The sequence below is a fragment of the Parasteatoda tepidariorum genome, chromosome 1 (genome assembly GCF_982258835.1).
Source record: "Parasteatoda tepidariorum strain Cologne lab strain chromosome 1, Ptep-v5.0, whole genome shotgun sequence".
In the NCBI taxonomy this organism is placed as follows: Eukaryota; Metazoa; Arthropoda; class Arachnida; order Araneae; family Theridiidae; genus Parasteatoda; species Parasteatoda tepidariorum.
The window spans coordinates 27,285,125-27,308,826 of NC_141755.1; the positions used below are offsets into that span (position 1 = coordinate 27,285,125).

The 23,702-nt window shown below is 25.2% G+C and overlaps 1 protein-coding gene across 3 annotated transcripts; it reads right to left on the minus strand.

The window, feature by feature from the left end:
* Positions 1-222: 222 nt before the first annotated feature.
* On the minus strand, positions 223-22,595 carry Ssadh (succinic semialdehyde dehydrogenase). 3 transcript variants are annotated; one of them, XM_087160651.1, is made up of 13 exons: positions 22,430-22,595; positions 21,683-21,739; positions 18,363-18,473; positions 17,063-17,185; positions 14,742-14,825; positions 12,785-12,955; positions 9,243-9,503; positions 7,542-7,685; positions 5,730-5,885; positions 3,984-4,153; positions 2,810-2,868; positions 2,383-2,599; positions 223-406 (listed from the first exon to the last, which is right to left on the minus strand). In XM_087160651.1, the coding sequence occupies exons 2-12, from the start codon at positions 21,701-21,703 to the stop codon at positions 2,391-2,393; spliced, it is 1,509 nt and encodes a 502-aa protein (XP_087016777.1). In that variant the 5' UTR covers positions 21,704-21,739; positions 22,430-22,595; the 3' UTR covers positions 223-406; positions 2,383-2,390. The 3 variants fall into 3 exon arrangements, with proteins under 3 accessions (XP_087016777.1, XP_087016790.1, XP_087016781.1); XM_087160664.1 differs by lacking the exons at positions 21,683-21,739; positions 22,430-22,595 and adding an exon at positions 19,783-19,924; XM_087160655.1 differs by lacking the exons at positions 21,683-21,739; positions 22,430-22,595 and adding an exon at positions 19,144-19,346.
* Positions 22,596-23,702: the final 1,107 nt, after the last annotated feature.

Here is a 23,702-nt window from a genome sequence, read left to right on the forward strand (position 1 = left end):
TTTTAAATAACAATATTAATAATTATTACTTTTTTAAAGTAAATGTTCAGATAGATTTAAACATTTTATTGTTAAAATTACTTGAATGTACATTAAAACATTTTTAAAAAGAAAATCCTACATAATTGCAATATGTTGTACAAAATAAATATAGTAAAATAATATGTCAATCTTGAAACAAAAACATCAAAATAATATAAAACATGTAATTATAAAGCAATATTTTATAATAGCTGAAATTTTTATTTCATACAGTAAAAAATAGTTGTACAAGTACTTCATAACAAGTAAAAATATAGACTTTAAAACAAAACAAGAAATCAACGAATGTATATAAAAAAATTATGACACTAAATAAATCTTGGTCCTATCTGCAGAAATGTGGAAGACAGGAGATTTTAATAACCTAAAAAAAAGCAATATAACTAAATATAAATTCAAACGACTTAATTTATTTGAAACATATATGCATAACTCAGAAATTCATAAAATAAAATATGGAGTTAAAAGAAATATATGTTTGCGATAGTGAAAATTTTAGAATTATACAATTTTTGTAATGTCAGTATAGAGAAATTCAGTTATACTTCACTTTCAAAAAAATTTTATTATTTTGCTAGCTGTATTATTATTTCCTAAAAAAAAGTGAATATGTATAATTATAATAATTATAGAATTTTTAAATTAAAGTTTTTATCTTCCTAATTTTTTGTGTTGATATTCGGTATTATTGATATTTGGGTTATTATACGTGTAATTTCATACGTGTTTAAAATAAATTTGCATTTTATACTGTAATATTTTTACTGAAGTATATTTTGCATAGTTTAATTTTCATAACTTCAAGCAACTAGACTTAAAATTAATATCATACTTGCATTAGTCTCCTTAGTATAGTAATGTTATTTTCTTACATAGCTTAATCAAATAAATTGGTATATTCCAAACATTTAAATCACTTAATCGGACAAAAGATTTATTCTACATTCTCCACGTTAATGTATGAAGAATTACATGAACTTTCCATCCTACTCTATTCCTATCTTTCATTATTAATTAACTAATAAATATTTTTGAACATTTTTTGTTTAATTTTATTCAATGAAATGTGCTTTATTGAACACAGTTGCAAAATCAAGTATTTCAGTATTTCAGAAATATGAACTTTAAAAATATGACGTTTATCATTTTCAGCACCCAACATTGAATTTGCTTATAGTATTGAAACAGGTACAGTGTATATGTCTCATAACTAATTTCTTTTGTGCTTATTATGCTACCTTCTGTACAGCTTAAAGTTTAGTCTTGATAATTCGAGCTTCCCATAAATCTGAGTTAGTGGAAAAATCATTTAAATGTCAAAACAAAAACCAAAATATACACATCATATGAAATAATTACTACATGAACTAAGAAACTAGGATAAATATCGTAGCTAACATCCAATATTTTAGTATAATTTAACATATAAGCAGAAAACTCTAATGTTACTTCAAATTCCATAACATTTGTTCCAAAAATTGGTTCTGACTATTAAAAATTTTATATTTGCGCAGACCACAGGTAAGGATTAAATGTATTAAGTGGCTGAATCTTGGAACTACAATATAAAGTGCACTTAAATTTAAGAATTGCTTTAATTTTTTACATTCAACTTTATGAATTCAACAGTTCAAGATTCAGTGCCTGGTCCTGTCCACCTTGAACTATCTATATTTTACTGCATTCTGTTAGCGTTTGGTTTAGCGATTTCCTTAAAATCAATTTTAAATTTACTATTTCTCTTTCAATCAAAAGGAATTTTTTTCTTGTGTGTTTGAAAATTGAAAACCAAATTCAATCTTTTTAAAATATTCAATAAAAGCAGCAACAAATATTTTGGGTATTTATATAAAATACTCCCTTCTTTTCAAATAACTTATAATGTTCGTACAACAGATGGGCAATAACTTTTAAGGTGCGAAATTCACTAAGTTTTCATAATTGAATAAAAGTATGCTAAAAGTACTAACACATACACTTTTAGTGGAGGATATTTTCCACTAATACATAACTTTTTAAAAATTTTGTCGGCACTTAAGCATACAACCAATTGATTATGTGACACTTGATAAATCTCAGTAAATAAGTTATGTTGTGGCGATTAAATCTCTTTGGAATCAAACTTATTGAAGCAAAAACCAGAAATTAAAACTTAACATTTTCTATAATGGGTAAAACTTTCCTATATCAATGACAGGATATAGAAAATCATGAAAGTGAAGAAAAGTTGAGCACTGATCAAGTTTACATTGGCATATTAAACAGATTTTATGTAGGATTAGTACCTTTGAATAAGAATAAATAAAATTATAGATTAACATGAGAGATACAGCAACTTACAAAATGCATTAGTTCAGCCCACCGAGGCAGATGTACTTCATGTTCACATATTCGTCAATTCCATAATGTGATCCTTCTCTTCCGATCCCGGATTCTTTGATACCGCCAAATGGAGCTTCTGCCGTAGATATAATTCCTTCATTTACTCCTACCATCCCAACTTCAAGAGCTTTAGCGACTCTCCATATCTGAGAAATATCTTGAGAGTAAAAATAACCTGAAATATTGCACGTGATTTACTAGGAATAGTCAATGAAAGTTAGTTAGAAGTACACATTAAAACAATTGAAACCTTCAAATCATTATGTAATAATACTTTTTAGTTTTCAGTTCCTTTTGGAAAACTTTCTGAGCTATAATATTTATTTTACAAAGGTGCCAAAAACTACAAAGTAGTGAAATTTAGATATAAAATTTAAATTCTTACCTGCCAGTCCAGTCTTGGCAGTATTTGCTATTTCTATAGCTTCTTCTTCAGATTTAAATCTATATTAAATTAAATAATTTTTATTTATAAACTTCAGAAACAGTACATAATATTATTGATTAAAATTAAAGTAGAATTTTAGAAATATATCATAATTAACATTTTAATATATTTTTTTATAGGAAATTTATAAATATATTAGAAAGATACTAATTCTTTATACAATAATAACTTTGTAATTTTTCTTTAATTGTATAACCTAATTTCTTTTGGGACAATTTTTAGCACCAAATGAAAGTACACTTTTTTGAATTTCTATAATATTTTTTTTCTTCCTTCATACCTTTATCTTTCTGAAATGACAACATGAACTACTTTTAATGTCCAAAAATTTTCTGTTCCCCTTTGAGTTGACGTCAATGAGGTTTGGCTGTTACAGTAGACATTCATATAAAGAGAAGTATTATTTCAAAATATTCTACTGAAATATTATTAATTTTAAAGTACCTTTTTTCCATCTCTTGCTCTTAAACAAAACAAAATAGTAATTTACAGTTTAAATTTTTGAAAAAAATACATTTCATTGTTTCATATCTTAATACAATTTCTCGTTCTATAGTCTTCAAAATGTTTAAGAACAAAAAAACAGATGGCCCATGGTTATAAAAAATAAGTTTCAAATTTTATTAAACAAATGACTTGACAATGTCTTGTATTGAAAATAAGTAATATTAGTTGTTATTATTTCTTTAGGCTTGATTTGTATTGCCAACATTTTTCATACCATATTTTTTTTTTCTTTAAAGGAAGTTTTGAGTTATAGAAATGATAAGATTTTATGATTTCTAGACTAAAGTTTATGCATCATATAAAATAATTGACTAAACTAATTTCTGACAAATAAAAAATATTCTATATAAAATCCAATTGCAAAATAGGTTTATAAAAACTTAACTATACATTTTTATGATGCCAAATATTCATATTTTCGAATTTTATAAACGAAAAGAAAAATGTTAAGAATAAAAAGAAATCTTAAAAGTTTTAAAAGAATAATGCAGAAACAATTTTAAAGGTTTACAATCTTATAGAATAATAAATATTCTAATTTTTTAAATATCAAATTATTTAATAATTTTTTTGAAAAAAAATTGAATTTTTTTCATATACAAACTTCATAACTCCAGCTACTGGTCCAAAAGTTTCCTCCTGACAAATTAACATGTCAGTCTTAACATTTTTCAGCAGAGTGGGCTCATAGAAACATTTCCCACTGGAATGCACTTTACCTCCTGTAACTAGTTCTGCACCTTTGTTTACAGCATCTTTTACATGTCTATCCGCCTAATTATAAGAATTACATTCATATTAACTTCAATAAAATTTAATCAGGGTGTCTGGCAAAGTTAACCATATTACTTCCCAGACTTTTACATCTTGAAGTTAATAAAATATTAAACAGTAAAAATTTTTTTTTAAAAAAAAAAGCTATCACACAATTTTAAATAAAATTTTAATAGCATATGCAAGCATATTAGTTTTTTTTATCAGGCTTTAACTAAAAAAGAAAATTTTAAACTAAAGATTTAATTTTAAATAAATATTATTAAACTTAACATAAAATAAATACTAAAATAAAGTAGTAGGCTATTTTATTTTTACAAGTATTTAAATACTTTTTTTATATAAATAATTTTTCTTACTTTTTAAAGCACATTAATAACTTAGAATACATAATACTCTTTTTTACTATAGCTACATAATTCAATGGAATAGAAATTTTATGAAATTCATTTTTCTTATTACACACCAAATTAATTGTTTTACAAAGAAACAGTTATTCAAATAAGTTGGTAATTACAAATTCAGTTAGTTTGTAATTACTGAATAATACCTTATAACTCTTTGATTACAAAGAAATATTATGGGAGACAAAAAAAAAAGCACAAGAGGAAAAAGAGTGGAACACATTTTTCCTGACAAGACAAAATTAAAATACAGTGTCATGAAAATATTCCATATTCTGTTCAGGAATGTAAAGTTTCTTTGAGTTGGAAGTTAAAAATTTCCCTTACTTTTTTTTAGAAAAAAATAATTTTCTCACTTTTTCAGGGGATCTGAAAATTTTCCCAGCTTTTCTAGGTTATTCAGTTTGCTAGATACCCTGTTTCAACTTGAAAAATAAAATAAAAACTAAATATGAAAGCAATATTTAATAGATTCTACTTAATATGCCAAGATTTTAATAAAGTCAAAACATTTGATAAATAAAAAGGAAAAACAATCAAGTTTTCCTGGCTATAGAAATAAGAGCATTTCATAATATACTAATCTATAGAGAATAATAAAAGTTTAATTATCAGTAATTTAGATGAATAATAATAATTTTAGCAATCACTACCAATGAAAAATTTCCTAACAAAAAAAAAAACTCGGTTTAAAAAATTATTATGAAACTTCAAAGGAAATGCAAAAAGAACTATTTCTAATTTGTAAAAAAAATTATTCAAAATTAAAATTAATTTCTTACGATTAAATCCAATATGAAAAACAGTACTCAAAGTAATCAAGAATGTTTATTTACTTAGAATGAGAGAGAGAAAAAGAGTTGATTATACATAAAGAAATATTTTAATTTGTCATGCATACACAAATTTAAACTTTATTTGCCATACATACACAAATTAAGTAAAATGCATACACAAATTTAAACAAAAAATATTTGAAATATTTAGAAACGAATTGAATTACGTATAGAATTCTTATTTCTTAAAAAATAAGGTTCATAAATAATGCATTTTAATAAATTTCAGTACATTTAAAAGAAAACTATTGATAAAAGTAGGAGATAATATAAATAAATAAATTTAATAAAAAATATACCTCTAAATATAAGAACTAAAAAACAGATTATGTTTACCTTCTCGACAGCAATTTCATTTATCAGTGGTCCTATGTTTACATTGGGATCCATTCCATTACCAACTACAAAGGCTTGCATCTTTTTAGAAAATTGAGCAAGAAATTCATCATAAATTTCTTCTTGTACTAAGAATCGATTGGTACAAACACAAGTCTATAAGGAAAAATTATACAAGAATTTCAACATTCAAATAAACTACAAATACCCAGTAGAAGATCTATATAATACAAATCTGTAAAAAAAAAAAAAAAAAAATTATTCTCCATAAACCATATAAACTTTTTGGGTGTAAACAATAATAATTGCTTTTAAGAAATTTCTGTAACCAGGCAAAAACTGTTTACTTTTTACAGTGTTTGAGTACATGGTAAGAAACTGGAACTTCAAAAGCTAAGCAAACTTGAAAAAAAAAATTATACAATATATGCATAAATATAGAGAGAGAGAGATTTATATAAATTAAAAATGTAGAGGAAACATGGAAAATAAATAATAAAGATTAATAAAAAGAAAAGAAAAAAAATGATTAAAATAAATTTTTAAAAAAAAACATATATATTGGTAAAAACCCATTACTGAAAGGGAGCTCTGAGCGCAACAACTAGTAGTGAACTTGTGACACAGAAGTGTTAAGATGTTGCTTTAAATTATTAATTCCGCTTTCTTTTTCGTTATTGAATAATTGTTTTGTTATATTTGATTTCGCCAATGACTTATTTTCTGTATTATTGATAAAAATCCACTGAGCCACTGAATCTACCTTGATGTTGATTTTTGAATCCCTGATTATATTGAATTGAACACAGAACATATATATATATATATATATATATATATATATATATATATATATATATATATATTTGAAATGACCGGCATAACACAAAATTTTAAGCCATGTAAAACCTCATGTTCTAAGGGTGTCATTAAAAATTTGCTGAATTGTAGTTCATATTGAGAAAAAAAAATCATTTTGCTCTATAAAATCTTTTTATCAGTTCATTTATGAATAAATTAAAAATTTTACATCTACAAGCATTTACCTGCAAACAGCAAATATCAAAATCGGTATCGATAGTAATATTTTGAAAAGTTCAATGGAATTTCAGTACATTGCACCCCATATGAACAGAATTTTATATTGAGATACATTGTCATATTATACGAGAGATACACTGCAAGTTATGCTAGGAAATGAAGCATTTTAACGTAAGTTTTAAATTACACTATTAAACTTAACATATTTGTTTGTCATTACACAAATAATGACAAATTGTATACTAGCATATACTTTTCAAACCAGTTTCATTCATGTTTAGTTAATTATATCATTCCTGTATCTTTAGAGCACAAGAAAAGAAAAATAATTCTGATTCTCTGATGATGAACTCTGATTTATCATTCACATTGAGTTTAAATGTTTTTTTTTTATTTGATTAAAACATGAGAGCTGATAGAACAAATTAAATGAAGATTTCAAATGAAAGCTACAAAATTGCTTAGAACAATTGTTGTGACTATTGAAATTTTTAAGGTCACAAAAATGTGTGTGACCTTCATCTATCACAACTATCAGAAATAATAAAATTGGTAACAAATAAAAAATTACATCTAATGAGAGTTTCTCTTTGAATAAACAAATGTCCAAAAAAAAATCAACATCAATCCTCAAAAGGAAAAGTTTATAATATAATTGTAATAATATCATAATGATTTAAATGAGCCCTTCATTATTTAAACAGAGCAAATTCATGCGTTTAAATATATATTTTGTTCCATTCTTTTAAAACAAAGAAAGCTATAATATACCTGCCCAGAGTTCCGAAACTTGGAAGCTATGGCACCATCAGCAGCAGCTGATACATTTGCTGAATTAAATACAATAAATGGAGCATTTCCTCCTAACTCAAGCGACACTCTTTTCACATACGGAGCACAATCTTGAAGCAAAAGCTATAAGATAATTAAATTGTAAAAAAATTAAGTTCTAAAGTATTTGACAATAATTTATAACTTATAAATTTGTTACGTTATATTAGTAACAATTAACAAAATTTCTGCACAATGAAATCTATTTTTAACACCATTAAAAATGTCAAACTATCATTTTTTTTATACTAATGAAATTAAAAAATATGCACATTTGAGAACATTTTCAACACAAATAATCAAACTACAATGAATTTATTATTATTTTTTTTGGCCAGTCAAATGAAAGAGATAAGATTTCTATTGCATTTGACAGGGATTTTACAGCCTATAAAGATGAATATTTACGTTTAAGGCATGTTTCATTTCAGGTGCAGACATTTTGCTAAAAAATAATTCCTTTTCTTTTCTTTTTTTTCTGAATAATCGTATGCACAACAAAAAATACATCTATAATACATAAACCATACATTTTAAATTACCTAGGTTACAGTTAACACGTGTTTCTAGAAAGGAGATATACAAAATTTCTTTTAGAAATTATTTAAAAAATTGTTGTTTTAATTATAAATTAAATATGTAGAATGATCTAAAACTAAATAGACTTTTTTTACCGTTTACATTATCAATAAATTTACTTAAAAAAGCAAACTTTATAAAGTTGTAGAAGTGTTCCTCCCATAAATAATATTTTATAATTATTTGTCTCATGATTATAAGACATTATAATTTATAAACTTCATTTTCTATCAGTTTAAGTCTAATTAAACCTTGTTACATCATAGTTGGGTTGCAAGCAATTTCTGAATTAGCTTCAAAGCTGACATCTAAGAAAACTTAACTTACATTACAAAGTTTTGATTCAATAATTTCACTGAAAATATTAATTAATACTGTTTACTATTGATTTATTTCATTCAAATGAAAATCCAGAACACTTATATTTCACAGTACTGGTTTTAATCTTTTAAAAGAATTACTGAAAAATGCAAAAATAACTTTACAAATGATGCAGTGAAAAAAAAATTTATCACAAGAATTCCATGAATTTTTCTGAGAATATTAATTAATACTGTTTGCTATTGATGTATTTCATTCAAATAAAAATCCAGATCGCCAATATTTCACAGTACTGGATTGAATCTTTTATATTGATTACTGGATTTAATCTTTTACATGAAATGCAAAAATTACTTTACAAATGATGCAGTGAAAAAAAAATCACAAGTAAACTTTTAACAAAGATTTCAGGTAGGAAAACAAAGAAATGTAACAATTTAATCTGAACTATATCGAACACTATATATCAGAATGAAAAAAAATATTATAGGAAAAAATGGAACAGAAAATGTTTATACATATTAAGGATTCAATTTTCTTAACAGAAAACTAAACATTTTCAGATTAAAAACTTGCGTAACAGGCAAAGATACCTCAGATAAATATTAAAGTATATTTAAATAAAAATTTACATTACGTATATTTTTAAAAAAATACAGCTAATGGGATAATTTTTTACAAATCTCCTGGTAATGCCAAAAACCTTTTACATTTATGGGTATGATTAAATAAATATCTTACTTTACCAACAGCAGTTGATCCAGTAAATGAAATAGTAGCCACTTTTGAATCTTCACATAATTTTTTTCCTATATCTTTAGTGTGAATTCTTGAACAAGTTACAACATTTATCACACCAGAAGGTATTTTTGCTTCTTCAGCAATCTGAGCAATTGCCAAAGCAGATAATGGGGTATCTTCTGCAGGTTTAATTACACATGTGCAACCAGCAGCTAAAGCAGCTCCAACTTTGCGAGTAATCATAGCATTCGGAAAATTCCACTGAAAAATAGAATAACTTGAAATGTTTCAAATGGAAATAATTAATATAAAATATAAGAATTTACTAAAAAAAAGTTATCAAAAGTTGCCTAAAATGCTTTGCTTATATTTTATTTTTTACCTAAAATTGTAAAACAAAATTGTAGAGATCTATATTATCTTTTTGCAAACAATTGAACAAACTTATATGAACTACTAAAAATGAAATTGTTCTAGAATCGTTTGTCCCCTGATGGTTGAAATTTTAGTGAAATATTTCTAATACGCATACTTAAGAATACACAATAATGAAAAATATGTTATCAATAAATTTTTCATTTCTTCTTTGGTACAACATGAATGATATGTAAATAATATATAGTCTTCTTGTTTAGTTTTCTCTCTCACACTCTCTGTTTTGTTAATTATCTTTTTGTTTTGTTAATAATATTTTTGTTTTCTTTAATACATAATATGTACAGAGAAACATAATAAGCTATTTTTTTACAAGATTCTTCAATTAGTAAAATTTAATTTAAATTGACTGAGCATTTGTTAGCTTACTATTAATAACAATTGAATTTAAAAGCAAAGTAAAAACTTTTTGTCATAAGTGGATTTTTGTAAGGTTAAAGTAATTGATTTAAATATTGAAGTAATGCATGGTATTTCTATGTAAAATATTATGCAAAAAAAGTTAATATAAAAGTGTTTAATACAGAAAATAGGGAGTTAAGGAGGAATAAAGCAACACAACAAAAAAATTTTAAATGCTGCAACAACAAAAAAATAAATAAATAAAAAATAAAATACGATATGATAAAAATTTAAAAAAATTTTTATGCAGCTTAAAGAACTGAAGCATGGATTTAATTTTGAATATTGTTATTACATTATTAATCGTTACTTTTCAATCAATTAAAATATGGAGACTGTGTTCCACTCAACAACAGAAAGATGTTTATCAATGGCAAAAACAACACAGAATAATAAAAATAATTTTTTCTAAAACTCTGAAATGGGTATCAATAAATTATAAATTTGAAAAGTTTTGATACATTATGAAACACTATTTTGTGGAAGTAGGGAAAATGAAAGTATTGTCCAATTAATATAAGCTATGATATGATTAATCAAAATAATATGATTAATCGCAAAGTTCATTTACTAGCATTTTACATGAATGAAATAAGCGAAATGCAACTTACTTAAGAAAACTTTTGATGCTAGGAAACAAAATAAAAAGGAAATTTTTAAACTATTCCTGGATTATTAATTAGTAAAAAAAGATTCAGGATTGCATTTAAACGTGTTTTATTTTTTAGATAAGAGAACTTATACAAGAGTTCCTATGTCTACCCACACTTTAAAGAGTTCGGACATAAAGTTAGCAATCTGTGGTTGTCTGAGATCCAAAATTTATCAAAAAGAAACGAAACAAAAACTTTCTGTATAAAATCAACATGAAATCTTTAAAATTCTTTTTCCTTCTTTTAAAATAAATCTTTGCTTGTTGATTTGTTTATTGATTAAAATCAAACTTCAGAGTATCAATTTATTATATATATCTACGAGTTTAATATATATCATATTAAAAATTAGCATTAAATATCCATATATTTTGCAAAATTATTGCCTTTTAAAGAGTATGATAGTTAAACTTAACATTTCACCAAGTTATTCACAATATTATATGTCAACTAAATAGTTACAATTAAACAAAAAAAAAACATAAGTTTGCTAGCTGAAAGAACTAAAAATAAAGTTTATATTTTTATTTTTGAAGAGCTGAATCAACTCAACTAATCAATGCACAATTATGCTGTAGTTACGTGTCTCTTGACTGGTAAGAAATTTAATCGAAATGTAGCTCAATACAGCTAAAATGATTTTGAAACTGCATTAGACGTCAATTTAAAAGAAACGTCGACAAGTGTGGTAATTTATTCCACTATCATTTCTCTTCTGCAACTCTAATCTGGACCATTTTGAAGATGTTTGTCATAACTTTCTTTAGATACAGGAACTCTAGTAAGTTTCACTGATGAAAACGTTAAAGTATAACATAAGAAAAAATAAGGAACTTCTGAGACTTAAGATTTGCATTTATTAGTAGTAGAAACCGCAGATGATATTAATTTTGCAGACACAATAATCTAAGACAGCAACCAATATCATTAATTTCAGAAATAAGAATAAGTAACATTAAATTTTACCAAACAGTTCACAGTCACTGAGTGGTAAGACATGGCTAAAAGAATTTCATCACTGCTCAATCACCCATTAGAAAGTTAATTGACCACATTAGCTCTTTTCATCTTAAACAAAGTACATATATCTTACAGCAGGCATAACAGCGAATCACTTATAAACCTGTGTTTAATGGTTTCCTCTATGACATAAGCTGTCAATACAAGAGAAAGAGTAAAACAAAAATGAGAGAGCTGGTTCGTTTTACCACAATATTTATATCAAAGAATAATTTACATAATATCGTTGCCACAAAAATTATGTTAAAATAAACAGAGGATAATTTCTTTTAACTTCAAAGAAATGTAAATTAAGAAATATTAAGAGGTCTGATTAGTAAATAGCTAGTAAATCCATCTTCTGGCAACATGCTATATTATAGCAGCTATAAGGTTACCATAAAAAGCTAATCAAAGATAATTCTCAAAGTGACTAAAGTGTAAATTGTGTAGTAGCCCATTTAATATTTGTGTAGTAACCCATTTAATATCATTTAATATTGGCCCATTTTAAAAATTTGGTCGCAAAATGTTACGAAATGCGCTCGTCTTGATATTTCACACATTTTATTTGACATAAAATTTATCAATCGTATCATTTATTGATTGTATCAATCAACTATTTAGCCATTATGTTTAGTAACACCGTTGTAAAAATAATTTTCATAAACGTATTTAACATTATAGTCTAGAGTAGAAAACGTTTATTGATTACTGCTTAAAAATAGTATAATATTACAAATTTTAATTAATTTTATAGCAAAATAGTTTCTATTATTTTTGAGCAGAAGGTGGTATTATAGTAAACAAGTTTAAATCATACACACAAAAAATATATATATACCATAAAGATTTTTACATTCAAACAGCATTGAAGTCCATTTTAAAATAAATCTATGAATAAAAAAAATTTTAATTCATTAAAATTATTTTAGTACAATGTTTTTAAAATTATTAGATTTATACTTAGAGTATACTTAGTTTTGAATTTTTTATTGAAAACTAAATTTTACAGATGAATATTATTAAATAGCCACAAAGAAAAGTACTCACAGGTGTTATAATACCAGCTACACCAATTGGTTGCCTTATTATCATCAGCTGTTTACTTTTAGCTGGCGATTGAAGAATTTCTCCATTAATACGTCTAGCTTCTTCTGAAAACCATTCCAAAAAAGATGCTCCATAACCAATTTCTCCTGTTGCCTCCTTAATAGATTTGCCCTTTAATAATTAACTTAGGTCAATTAAGTAATACCAAAGCATCGACACATAATTAAAAACTTTAACAAGTGGTTTATGAAAGCATAAGAGCTGGGCCAATAGTTTTATAAGCTTGTTCATATTTATAAGTTATAATTAATAACATTCTCACTACTAAATATTATTAAAACATAAAAGCTAAATGAATTCAGACAAAAAAATATTAATAAGTAGAATGTAGATTATTGTTTAAACAAAGTTCAATTATTTATTTATTTTTATACCATAAAACTATGACTATGATCATTATTTTAGGCTATAAAAAATATGTAATTAAATCAAATTTTAATATCTTCCATCGAAATAATTTAGGGCTTCATGTTCAGAGGGTTAAAATTTTCAATTACTACATTGTAGTATTTGAGTTGCTTTTTTTTTTTTTTTTGAAATCAGATAGTAAATTTTTTAAAATTAAATCAGACAATTGATCAGAAAAAAACATTACTATATGAATTATTATAAACTTACATGCAAATTCAAATGAAAAATGCCTTTATTGTAATCCTTACTTAATTTATTTAGTTACTTTTGGTCATTAGAAATTTTTAAATTCAAATATGTAAGATAAAAAATCTGAAGGCAAAACTAGATTGAGTAAAAATCAACAATATGACTGCATCAATTTATAGTAGCTGAGGATAGAAATAAATATATTTGTGGCACATTAAATAACTTGCAGTTGTAAAATATCAAAAAGATTTGTGTTGACAGCAGTAGTTATTTTTGTTGTGTGATTCAATTTGTAAATAAGTCTTACTCTGAAGTGATATAAAAGATATTACAGTTTATACAAAATTTTACCTTTATTTCATTAAAAATAAAGAAACTGGAACAATTAATTATTTTTATTTATTTAAAATAGATTTCATGACGGTCTAGCATCAACAATATTCATTTACTGGGTAGCATTTGTATAAAATAAACTTATATCAGTTTTTGCTTCTTAGAGCAATACCCAAGGAAGTCTATACCCAGCAAACACTTGGTCAATATTCAAAGTATGATTTAAATATTTGGAAAGTTCCAATAGTCATAAACATTCTAGGCTCTGTAACATATCACTATTAATAATCCATGAGTAAATTTTCATTTAAATTTCATTGCTCAAAGAATGTCAGGCATAATAGTATTTACAATAGAATAATAAAACAGAAATAGTAAGAATTACCTAATATTAGACAATACAAAAGAGCAAGTTATGTTAATTAACTTAGTATCAACAATAGTTTACATTGAGGCAGGATGGAACAGTTGTTAAGGCACTGAGCTGCCAGTGTGAAGAACCATGGTTCTATCTCCACTGGCAGCTTGAAGCCCACTAGCTCCAGATCGATAGGTAAGAGATTGTCTTGAAAGTAAAGGCTGTCGGTCAGCAATGCCAACCATTTCTTACCCTTGTGCAATTGGTCATGAAATTGAGGAGCTTTAACCTTCTTAACCCCTCAGGTCAACAATGTTAACGGTTTTAGTTTTTATAATTTATATTTATTTAAATATCAATGATAATTATACATCAATTTAAATATCAATAGTAAATAAATATCACAGTCACAGAAAATCTATGCAAGTAAGCTAATTTTTTAATGCATTGCTTTTTTTAGCTGTTTTAACTATAACATTATACATTGAAAACATTTTAAGTAAAATAATTTGTTAATCTTAGAACTAAGGAATACATATTTTTTGCCTGGCTGACTTTAGACACTCAACAAACATGTTAATAATTTTCATTACAATGGAAACTCACCATCTCTAAAGTCATCAATTTAGCCAAACTGTCAGTATGTTTTTTCAGAATATCAAACATTCTTCTCAAAGCATCTGACCTTTCCTATTAAGACATAAATAAACATTATATGTTGCAAGATAAAAAGAGTATTTTATGCTGAATTAACATATTTTTTCTTTAGTTAACAGTAGAAAATCATAATGAAGTAATTATGTTTTCATTACCAATTTTACATTTGATTGATAAATTAATTTTATTTGATGTTATATTTATAAATAATATTTATAAATTATTGGTATCACTTTTTAATGTAATGCACATAAAAACAATAAATATTGAGTAACATTTGTTTTTGAGTTCAAGCAGTTTTTTTTTAATGTTTTTTTACCAATACTATTTTTAGCATAATATTACAGTGTGTCTGAACATATATTTTAAAATTTTATATCAATAATTATTTTATAGACTTCATATTTTTTATAATTTGCCATAGAAACTAAATGAAACTACATTTTGCAGCTGTAATACATCAATATAGTTATATGGTGCCAGTATATATTATTAAACAATATTTTTATTATTGTTTCATTCTAATCAATCAATAAATACAACTTAATACAGAAAAAGGGTATCACAACAAAAGTGCAACATAAAGTATGAATTTCATACCATAACACAAAATAAGACATATTTTTGTCTATTATATCAAATCTCCTGGCATCAGAAGAACTACTTTAATACATGTGTTAACTACAGCACCTTTTTCTAAAAAAAATGCAGTTACTACAAATTACTTTTAGAAAACAAACTTTGCTGTTGAACTTAATTTAGACTAATGTTTGAAATGGTTTTGAATAATAAATTAGATTATTCAAACATGCTGAATAATTAAGATATATTGATTCATGTTTACATAAACCAGATGAGAAATAAATTACAACAATTTTAATGAAGAAAAATATGTTCTTCTCCATTGTAATAACATGCATATATTCTTTTAATATTTCATGAGTGTACTACATTCACATTTGAAGACATTGCAATTCAAAAGGTGTAATTCAAATTAGAGGTTGGTCCCGTAGTAAACTGATCATTAAGACAAGGTTCCCAGTATAACACAGAAGTCAAGCGGTAGGTGACCACTTGGATCGGTCTACGAAGGGACCGAGGGTGTGCAGTATTTGTCCTTGTAAAACTGTTCTACCCTAAAGTGCTTGACTTTGCGCACAGATTGTCGGGCTCCCGAAGCGGGGTTGCCACGCCTCAGTAGAGGATCAAAATTGTGTTGTCTTCGGATCATTCTCAGAGATGCTTACCAGACCGTTGCCAATATTCCATTGTGCAACTCTAGTGCGACGTAAATAAACAACAACAAATCAGAGGTTGGCGACTTTGAAACCAACAGTTTTTTACTTCATGGGAAAAATTTACATGCAGCTAAAAAAAATCTTATTTTCATATTTCTTGATTGTACCAAACTAAGTATTATACACTGGCCAAGGCAGAATACTATCATCATGAACCTTTAAAGCAGCTGCCATCTTCAATAATGAAAACAGAAACATGTATTAAACTAATTATACATGTGATTTGCTATTCTGGAGCATCATGCATAATTTTTATTAATGTAGCCATTCTCATCACATCTGTTGACAGATCTACATAAGATTTGCACCAACAAGATTTTAAAAAAACTAGCTCCATTTAAACCTTGTTTCTTTACCAATTGTTAAAAGTAGTTGCTAGGAATTGATACAAGCTATTGTTCTTTTGTATTGCACTACTCACTGCACTGCTTCTTTTTTTTTAATGTAGCATACTATTCAACAAACTGCAAAAAAGTAGCAATAGTTTTGCTACTTGTAGAGTGCTACTTCCAACCACTACAAATCCTAAGATGCACAGTTGAGCAAATGATCTTAATTGACAAAAACTTAATTCTTGAAAATTTATATGGTATTTATAAGAAGAGGATTTATATGTTTTATGGGGACTGAAGATTTATATATAGAAAAAAAAATTGAACAGTCTATTTTCACATTTCACTTACAACAATAAACAGATTTAAAATTTTATTCGCTATAATTAGGTATGGCAACACAGGTGCGGCATAAATTAGACATCTTGTGGTCTGCATGATATATTATATTTGAAATATTCTTACTGTGTTTAAAAAAATACTGAGTTCTAAAGGGTTATCTTCGAGTAATTGAGAATAGGTTGGAATTAAAAATAAAAGGTTGAAAAGAATTTGATTAAAAGCTGAAGTTATTATATTAAATCGGGTTATTTGACTTCAAATTATACTGAATTGACTGTATTAATGCATGACAAAATACCTTTGCAGTAGTGTTGCTCCATGTTTTGAAGGCTTCTGAAGCACCATGAATTGCATCATCCAAATCAGAAGTGTTGCAATCAGGAACCTTTGCAATAACTTCTCCGTTCGCAGGATTAAAAACCTATTTTGTTTTAAAATTAACAAGGGCATTTGCATTAAGTAAATTAACTAGGTCAATCAATAGGAATGGAAAAATAGTTATATCCAAAACTTTTTCACATTAAACATGAAATAAATAACATAATTAAATTATACAAACAACTGTTTAAATGTATTAAATAAAGTAATAAAGTTAATATTTTACTGAATAAATTTTTTTATATATCCAAAAACTTCAAATTAGATATTCAATTCAAATATTTTAAATTGCTATTTTTAATATGTGGTAATAAAGAAATTTAAACTAATATTGATTAGATGAGTCCATAAAATATAAGCTTGTAACAAATTTTGAATGTGATATTTGTGCCAGTAAAATACATGGAATCGAAGTCTTGTGGTTAGTCACTGAGCCGAAACTTTTGGAGAAAATTTCTTTCCCCTTCAGAAATGTCTAAATTGAGGAAGTAACCACATGAATAGGTGATGCTGCATGGGGTTTTGAACTAAGATGTACTTTCACCTTTGCGGTGCACTCTTTTCAAACGAAAAGAGCACCTTCCTGAGTTAATTCGCAAAAGGCCAATGGCTGGCAAGCTAGACTTATCCAAGTGTCATTAGAAACAACAACATCAAATTTCGAAAATTACAATATCAATAAATTACAATCCTTAATTCCATATTTCAAATCCTTAATTATTAATTCTCCTTTTGCTTTGTACTGTACTGTAAAATTAGATGAGTGAAAAATAAACTTATAAAAAGTATTGTTCAAAAAATATACTCTTAAAAGATTTTTCTGATAACCATTATTACATATAATTATTTTTAAAAATGTAGGCAGAAAATTGATTAGCAATTTGAGTATAAGTGTGCCTTTTAACTTACTTATTAATATTTTCAGTATGAAAATTTTTAAATAGGTCAAATGGCAAATTTTTAGATAATTACCACAAAATACAGCATTCTAAAGTTATAATACATTTGATCAATTTATACAAGAGTGAAAAAAAGTAAAATTAACAAAACGTATTAATATTTATTACAAAATAATACATATTAACAAACTTTTAAGCAATACTTTTTTTAATAAATATTAATAAACCTTTTATTTTGCTAATATTAGAGCACATATAATATAAGTCACATTATTCAGTTTCTTAAAAATGTGTAAATTAAAAAATACAAATAATACTAACATCAAATTCCTTTCCAGATTTAGCTGATACCCATTTGCCATTGATAAATGTTTTTCCTTCTGGGATAGTAAATGTATGTAACATATTGCGGCCAATAACGTCTAACTTTCTCTGTGAGAGAAATAAAATATTGAGAATATGACAATGACATATCTTGAACATTAAGGAAATATCATAGAATAGAAGATCTATATAATGTAACTATAAGCCACAATTCTTCACAAACCACATTGACTTAATCTCTGAAGCCAACCGAATTGATCAATTTGTGGAATTTTGTTTCCAATCTTCTTAATAATTTAAATTTATGTAAAATAAATAAAATTAGGTAGTGCATATTTTTGTGTTTTAAAGTGACTGCAAAATAAAAATTATTTTAAAACAAAATTTTTGATCTATTTCACAAATGCCATGCTAGGAAAATAAGTTTACCTAATGATAAAAGAAATGATCTACATAACACAAAATTCTTTACAATGCAAAAGCTCATATTTCAGGATTTACATTATAAAAATTTCCTACAGTATTATATTTGAATCTAAATACAAATTTTTAATTCTCTAAGAATTATATTCAATCTTACAAACGTAACTAGTACATGGATAATATATTAAAAATATTATTCTAAGAATAACTAAAATTAAATTTCATTTTTTCAATATTAAAAAATTAATTCTTCAATAAGAAAAGTTTTTGCAGCTTTCCTTACAACAAAAATAAAATTATCCACGCTTGTTTTTAATAAGATATTTCGCATATAGCATATAAATTCAAGTCTTACCTTTACTGCAAAATTGCTTAAAAAATATTTATCTCTGATATAGTGAACAAAATTGGTGACTTTTGTTGCAATTTAATGGACAAAATTAATGTTAAATTTTATCAAAAACAGAAATTTAGCTTGGAAAAACAAAACAAAAAAAAAAAAAAGATTTTTCTCAGAAGAAACAAATGCAAAGAGGAAACAGAAAATACTCAATAAACATAAATCATCTTTAAACATTTGCCACCTGTTTCCAGAGCAACATTTATTGATAAACAGGTGTAAGCAAACTTACTAGGCAAATCTAAAAATACATGCAATGTACAATGAGTAAATTCTTATTTTTCCAAATATTTTATTATTAGAAAGACTCACTGAAAATATTTTTTCCTAGCTCTGGCAGTTTTCAATTTACCTACTATATTGATGTCTATATTCATTTTATGATTATTAGTTATTATAAAAAAACTAAACTACACCAAAAAAAAAAAAGTTTTTCTCATTTTTATGATTTAAAAAAAGTGAGACTACTTTTTAGTGGGAAAAACAAGAAGTAACCAATATAAAAGAAAAAAGTGCAATTTTTCAGACAAGAAAAAAAAAAAATAATGGAAATAATAAGCTAAGTTACAAAAAGACAATGGAAACTGAAAATACCCCAAGTGTAATTAGACTGTAATTGTAAGAATTATACCTAATTGTTTTTAATTCATAAAAATATTCACTTTTTAATTAATAAAAATATACTTATTTTCAACAGGATATGCACATTTGATAAAGATAATACATATGAATACACTTAAAAGCAAAATTAACATAAGAAAAAAATTATATAAATAATCAGTGAAAAAAAAAAGAGAAGATAGATAGCATATCAGACCTTTTCAAAGTATTCAATAAGATACAAGATAACAGATCAGATATCTTAAAAAAATGAGAAAAAATATAAGAACATTTTTCTTTACTTTTTAAAAGCATTTTTTATATACCATTCAGTTTTTAAACTTGATTTCGCTGTAAGTTTATCATAATTAATTGAAATATCAATTTTTTTACATTTAAGTAATTAAGATTTAACCTTAAAATCAGAATTCGCCAATCCACACCTTGAGTCATTGGATTTGAGTTTCAGTTCTCAAAAACTTTGCCAAAAGTAAAAATATTCCTTGGAAAATTACTAGCTAAGTGTTTTGGTATCATTGAAGAAAAATTATCACTTCAAAAGTCTATAGATTTAATTAATATAAACACAAATGTATAAGATAATAGAATTCTGTTAATATTAGTAAGTGTAAAGACAATGATATAACTCTGATGCATCTTAAATTCAGGAAATTAATTGATATTGCCCTAACATTGCCAATAATTACAGCAGGTTGCAAAAGAGGTTAAAAAGTAGAATAAAATTTAGAAGAGTAAACTTTGTTAAGGAACAAGCACTTGGGTTGTCCTTTTCAGATTGTTTTGAACATTCTGTAAATTTTTGAAAATTGAATTGTAATTATAAGTATTATGATTGTAAAATTGAATTGAATTGTAAATTGAATGATTGAAAATTGAATTGTAATTATAAGATATTGAATTATAAGTATATGCATTAAACTTATAATTCAATACTTTTCATAACTAATTTTTGTTTCTAATAAATTTGACAATATAGTATAAAAAAAATGAAAAAAAAACTGGAAATAAGGTGGAACATTTCTTGCTTAAATATTCAATCAATAATTTTATAGTGTTTACTTTGAATTATCGATGTTAGTTATAATATAATCTACGTTATAAAATGGTGGTATTTCACAAATGTATTTATCTCTATTCTAAAATTTGATTTGATTCTTTATTTTAAAATTAACTTCTAAAAAATTAATTGAATGGAATTACTCTCTAAAAAATATTTTTGGGAAACAGTGAATAAAATTATCCTTTTAACAAGAATTCATTTTTTTAAAACAAAATTTTAACTTTCAAATATAAGTGTGAGGCTAATAAAAGAAAAAAAGAAACAATTTTACTTATATTGTGGAAACAATTATAGCATTATTTTGGAATAATATTGGATTGAGTTGAGAGAAGTCTTAACAAATTAAGTAAAAAATAATTTCTATCTACTGTATTAAAGAATAAATTTTTTTTGGCATACACTGAAAATTATAAGATTTCTGTAAAGTCCATCCAAAAGTGATGAAAAATCTTGAACAGTTAGATTATTTTACTCCTCCTTTGCTTTTATGCATTACAGCAACTTAAAATAATGATGTGCCTATGATGTAGACATTAATAGCCTAAAATAATGTGCCAACAATATTGATATTAATATCCTCTCAGCCACATAACTTTTTTTTTTTCACTTACACTTTCCAAAAGAAAAAAAAAATTATATGCAGCTTTCGTTGAAAATTGAAATCTATTAGAGGATCAGAAGGAAAATATTTTTAAGTTTAAAACATGTTTTAGATATTTACTATATTTCTATAGATTATAACATTTATTTAATCTAATTCACTTCTTAATTTGTTTTATAAAAATTTAATGAAATAATAGATATTTTACTCACTTTAAGTAGATGCTTCAACATTCTTGCATGTAGTTCTTGAACAAAATATATTATAACCTGAAATTTAGTTTTTTAAATATAAGTAACATAAAAATTTATAAATGAAATTCTTTTTATTAACTTAAATGATTTATTTTTGACAATGAAAAAGGTAAAAAAAAAAAGGAAAACAGAAATATTTAAAGTGCTTTATCATGTACTTTAAATGTTTTTATAGTTTTATTTTTTTTCTCATGTAATTGCAGCATAAATTTCTGTTTCTACTCAAAGAAGTATTTAATTTAATAGCTATTACAAGAAAAGCAAACTGTGCTTTTGAATGTATGTCAAAAATTTGTTAGTATTTATTAGTAATTAGTATTTAAGTCAAAAAATTAACATCAGATGAATAAACACAGTACTATACATTTTTTAAAATGATTTTATTTACGCGTTTAAATCCGTTTTAAGCAAAAATTAATTTTTAAACTTAATTTTTCACAGTATTGTCGATAGTTTTCAAAATTTACTATGAAAAAATATGAAAATGTTTAATTTTTTTTATTGCATTCATTTTAAAAAGAAGAAAAAACTAATTTTTAATCTATAAGCCCCCAATTTAAACACATACAGTACAGGACAAAGTTTTCAATAACGCTAGAGGTTTACTAAGTTTCGAACTATCAGAGAGGAAATATGAATTAAAAAAGGAAATTCTATTATAGGAAGAATGACAATTACGCAAACTAAAAAAAAAAAAAAAAATACCTAAATTCAATCACTCTTTAATTTCAAATATATCCCCTTAAGCAAATATATTGTAATTTAATTCATTTTAGAAGAAAAAACCCCTCTCGCTTAGTTGCTTTCTTTATTTACAAACAAAACAGACAGGAGAGAAAGAGGAAGTTGGTGAAGAAACGGAAATGATGTCAAATATCACATGACTCTTCAAGGGGAAAAAATCTATATGTTTACTCCCCCCCCCCTTGTTTTGCGCATTCCTGTGTTCGTTTTCTTGGCATTCTATTTCCACAGAATCAATTTCACATAACTTGATTTAAATTATCAATAGTTTCCTTGCAAGTGTATTTAAAAATATAAAATTATTTTGTTTGCAATAAATAAGAAAAATAATTGTTTTTTCAATTCGAAAATTCCAGAAAGATACGCAAAAATTAGATATATCAATTGAGAAAATGTATTTAGTTTTTAATATTTATCGAAGTTAGAGACAATGAAAAAATATTAAATTCTACAAATAATATAAAAGCATAAAAATTTAATAAAATTGAATAATGTAATGAAATTTTTAAATAACAATTTTTTATTAATAATAAAAATATTTTCTTATTCTATTAACATTAACTAACAAATTTAAAATCCCCGAAGCAACTTTGTTTTTGACCAATGTAGATTTGAAATCCGCTATACTATAAATATCAAACTGGGAAAAAAAAATAAATAAATAAAAGAAGGAATGGAAAAAAAAAACGTTAAAATCAATTATTTTAAAGAATTAAAATTTTTGTGTGGTTTTATCGGTTACATTATATTTTTATTATTTTAACTTTAGAGTCAGAACCTAATTCTTAAAGTATATGGATCTTTTTATGTTATTCCTTTTCTGTAAATCCTTTTCCTAATTTATTATTCAAAACGAAACACTCTTTCTCACACTTTAAAATTCGCATCCTGTCTATTAATCTATTTTTTTGTTCAAGTATGCATTAATTAAAGTAAAACATTTTCCCCTTTGCTCTTTGAGGGAATCGCACGACGTATTTAATAAACCAATTGTAATTATTAATGTTTCCCTTTTCCCCTAAGATCTAATAAAATAGAGGGAAATACACATGCCACTTTCCCTAGGATAAAAACTAAAGCACACAGATTTTGGAGCGCCATTTGAGTTCCGCCAATGCTAGAAAGTGATCTGAATACACGATGTGAAGCTCAATAAAAATATTTCTTCCTTCCAACTGTTGTCTGCTTGGCTAAACATTCGACCATGATTGCTAACATCACACACACACACTTA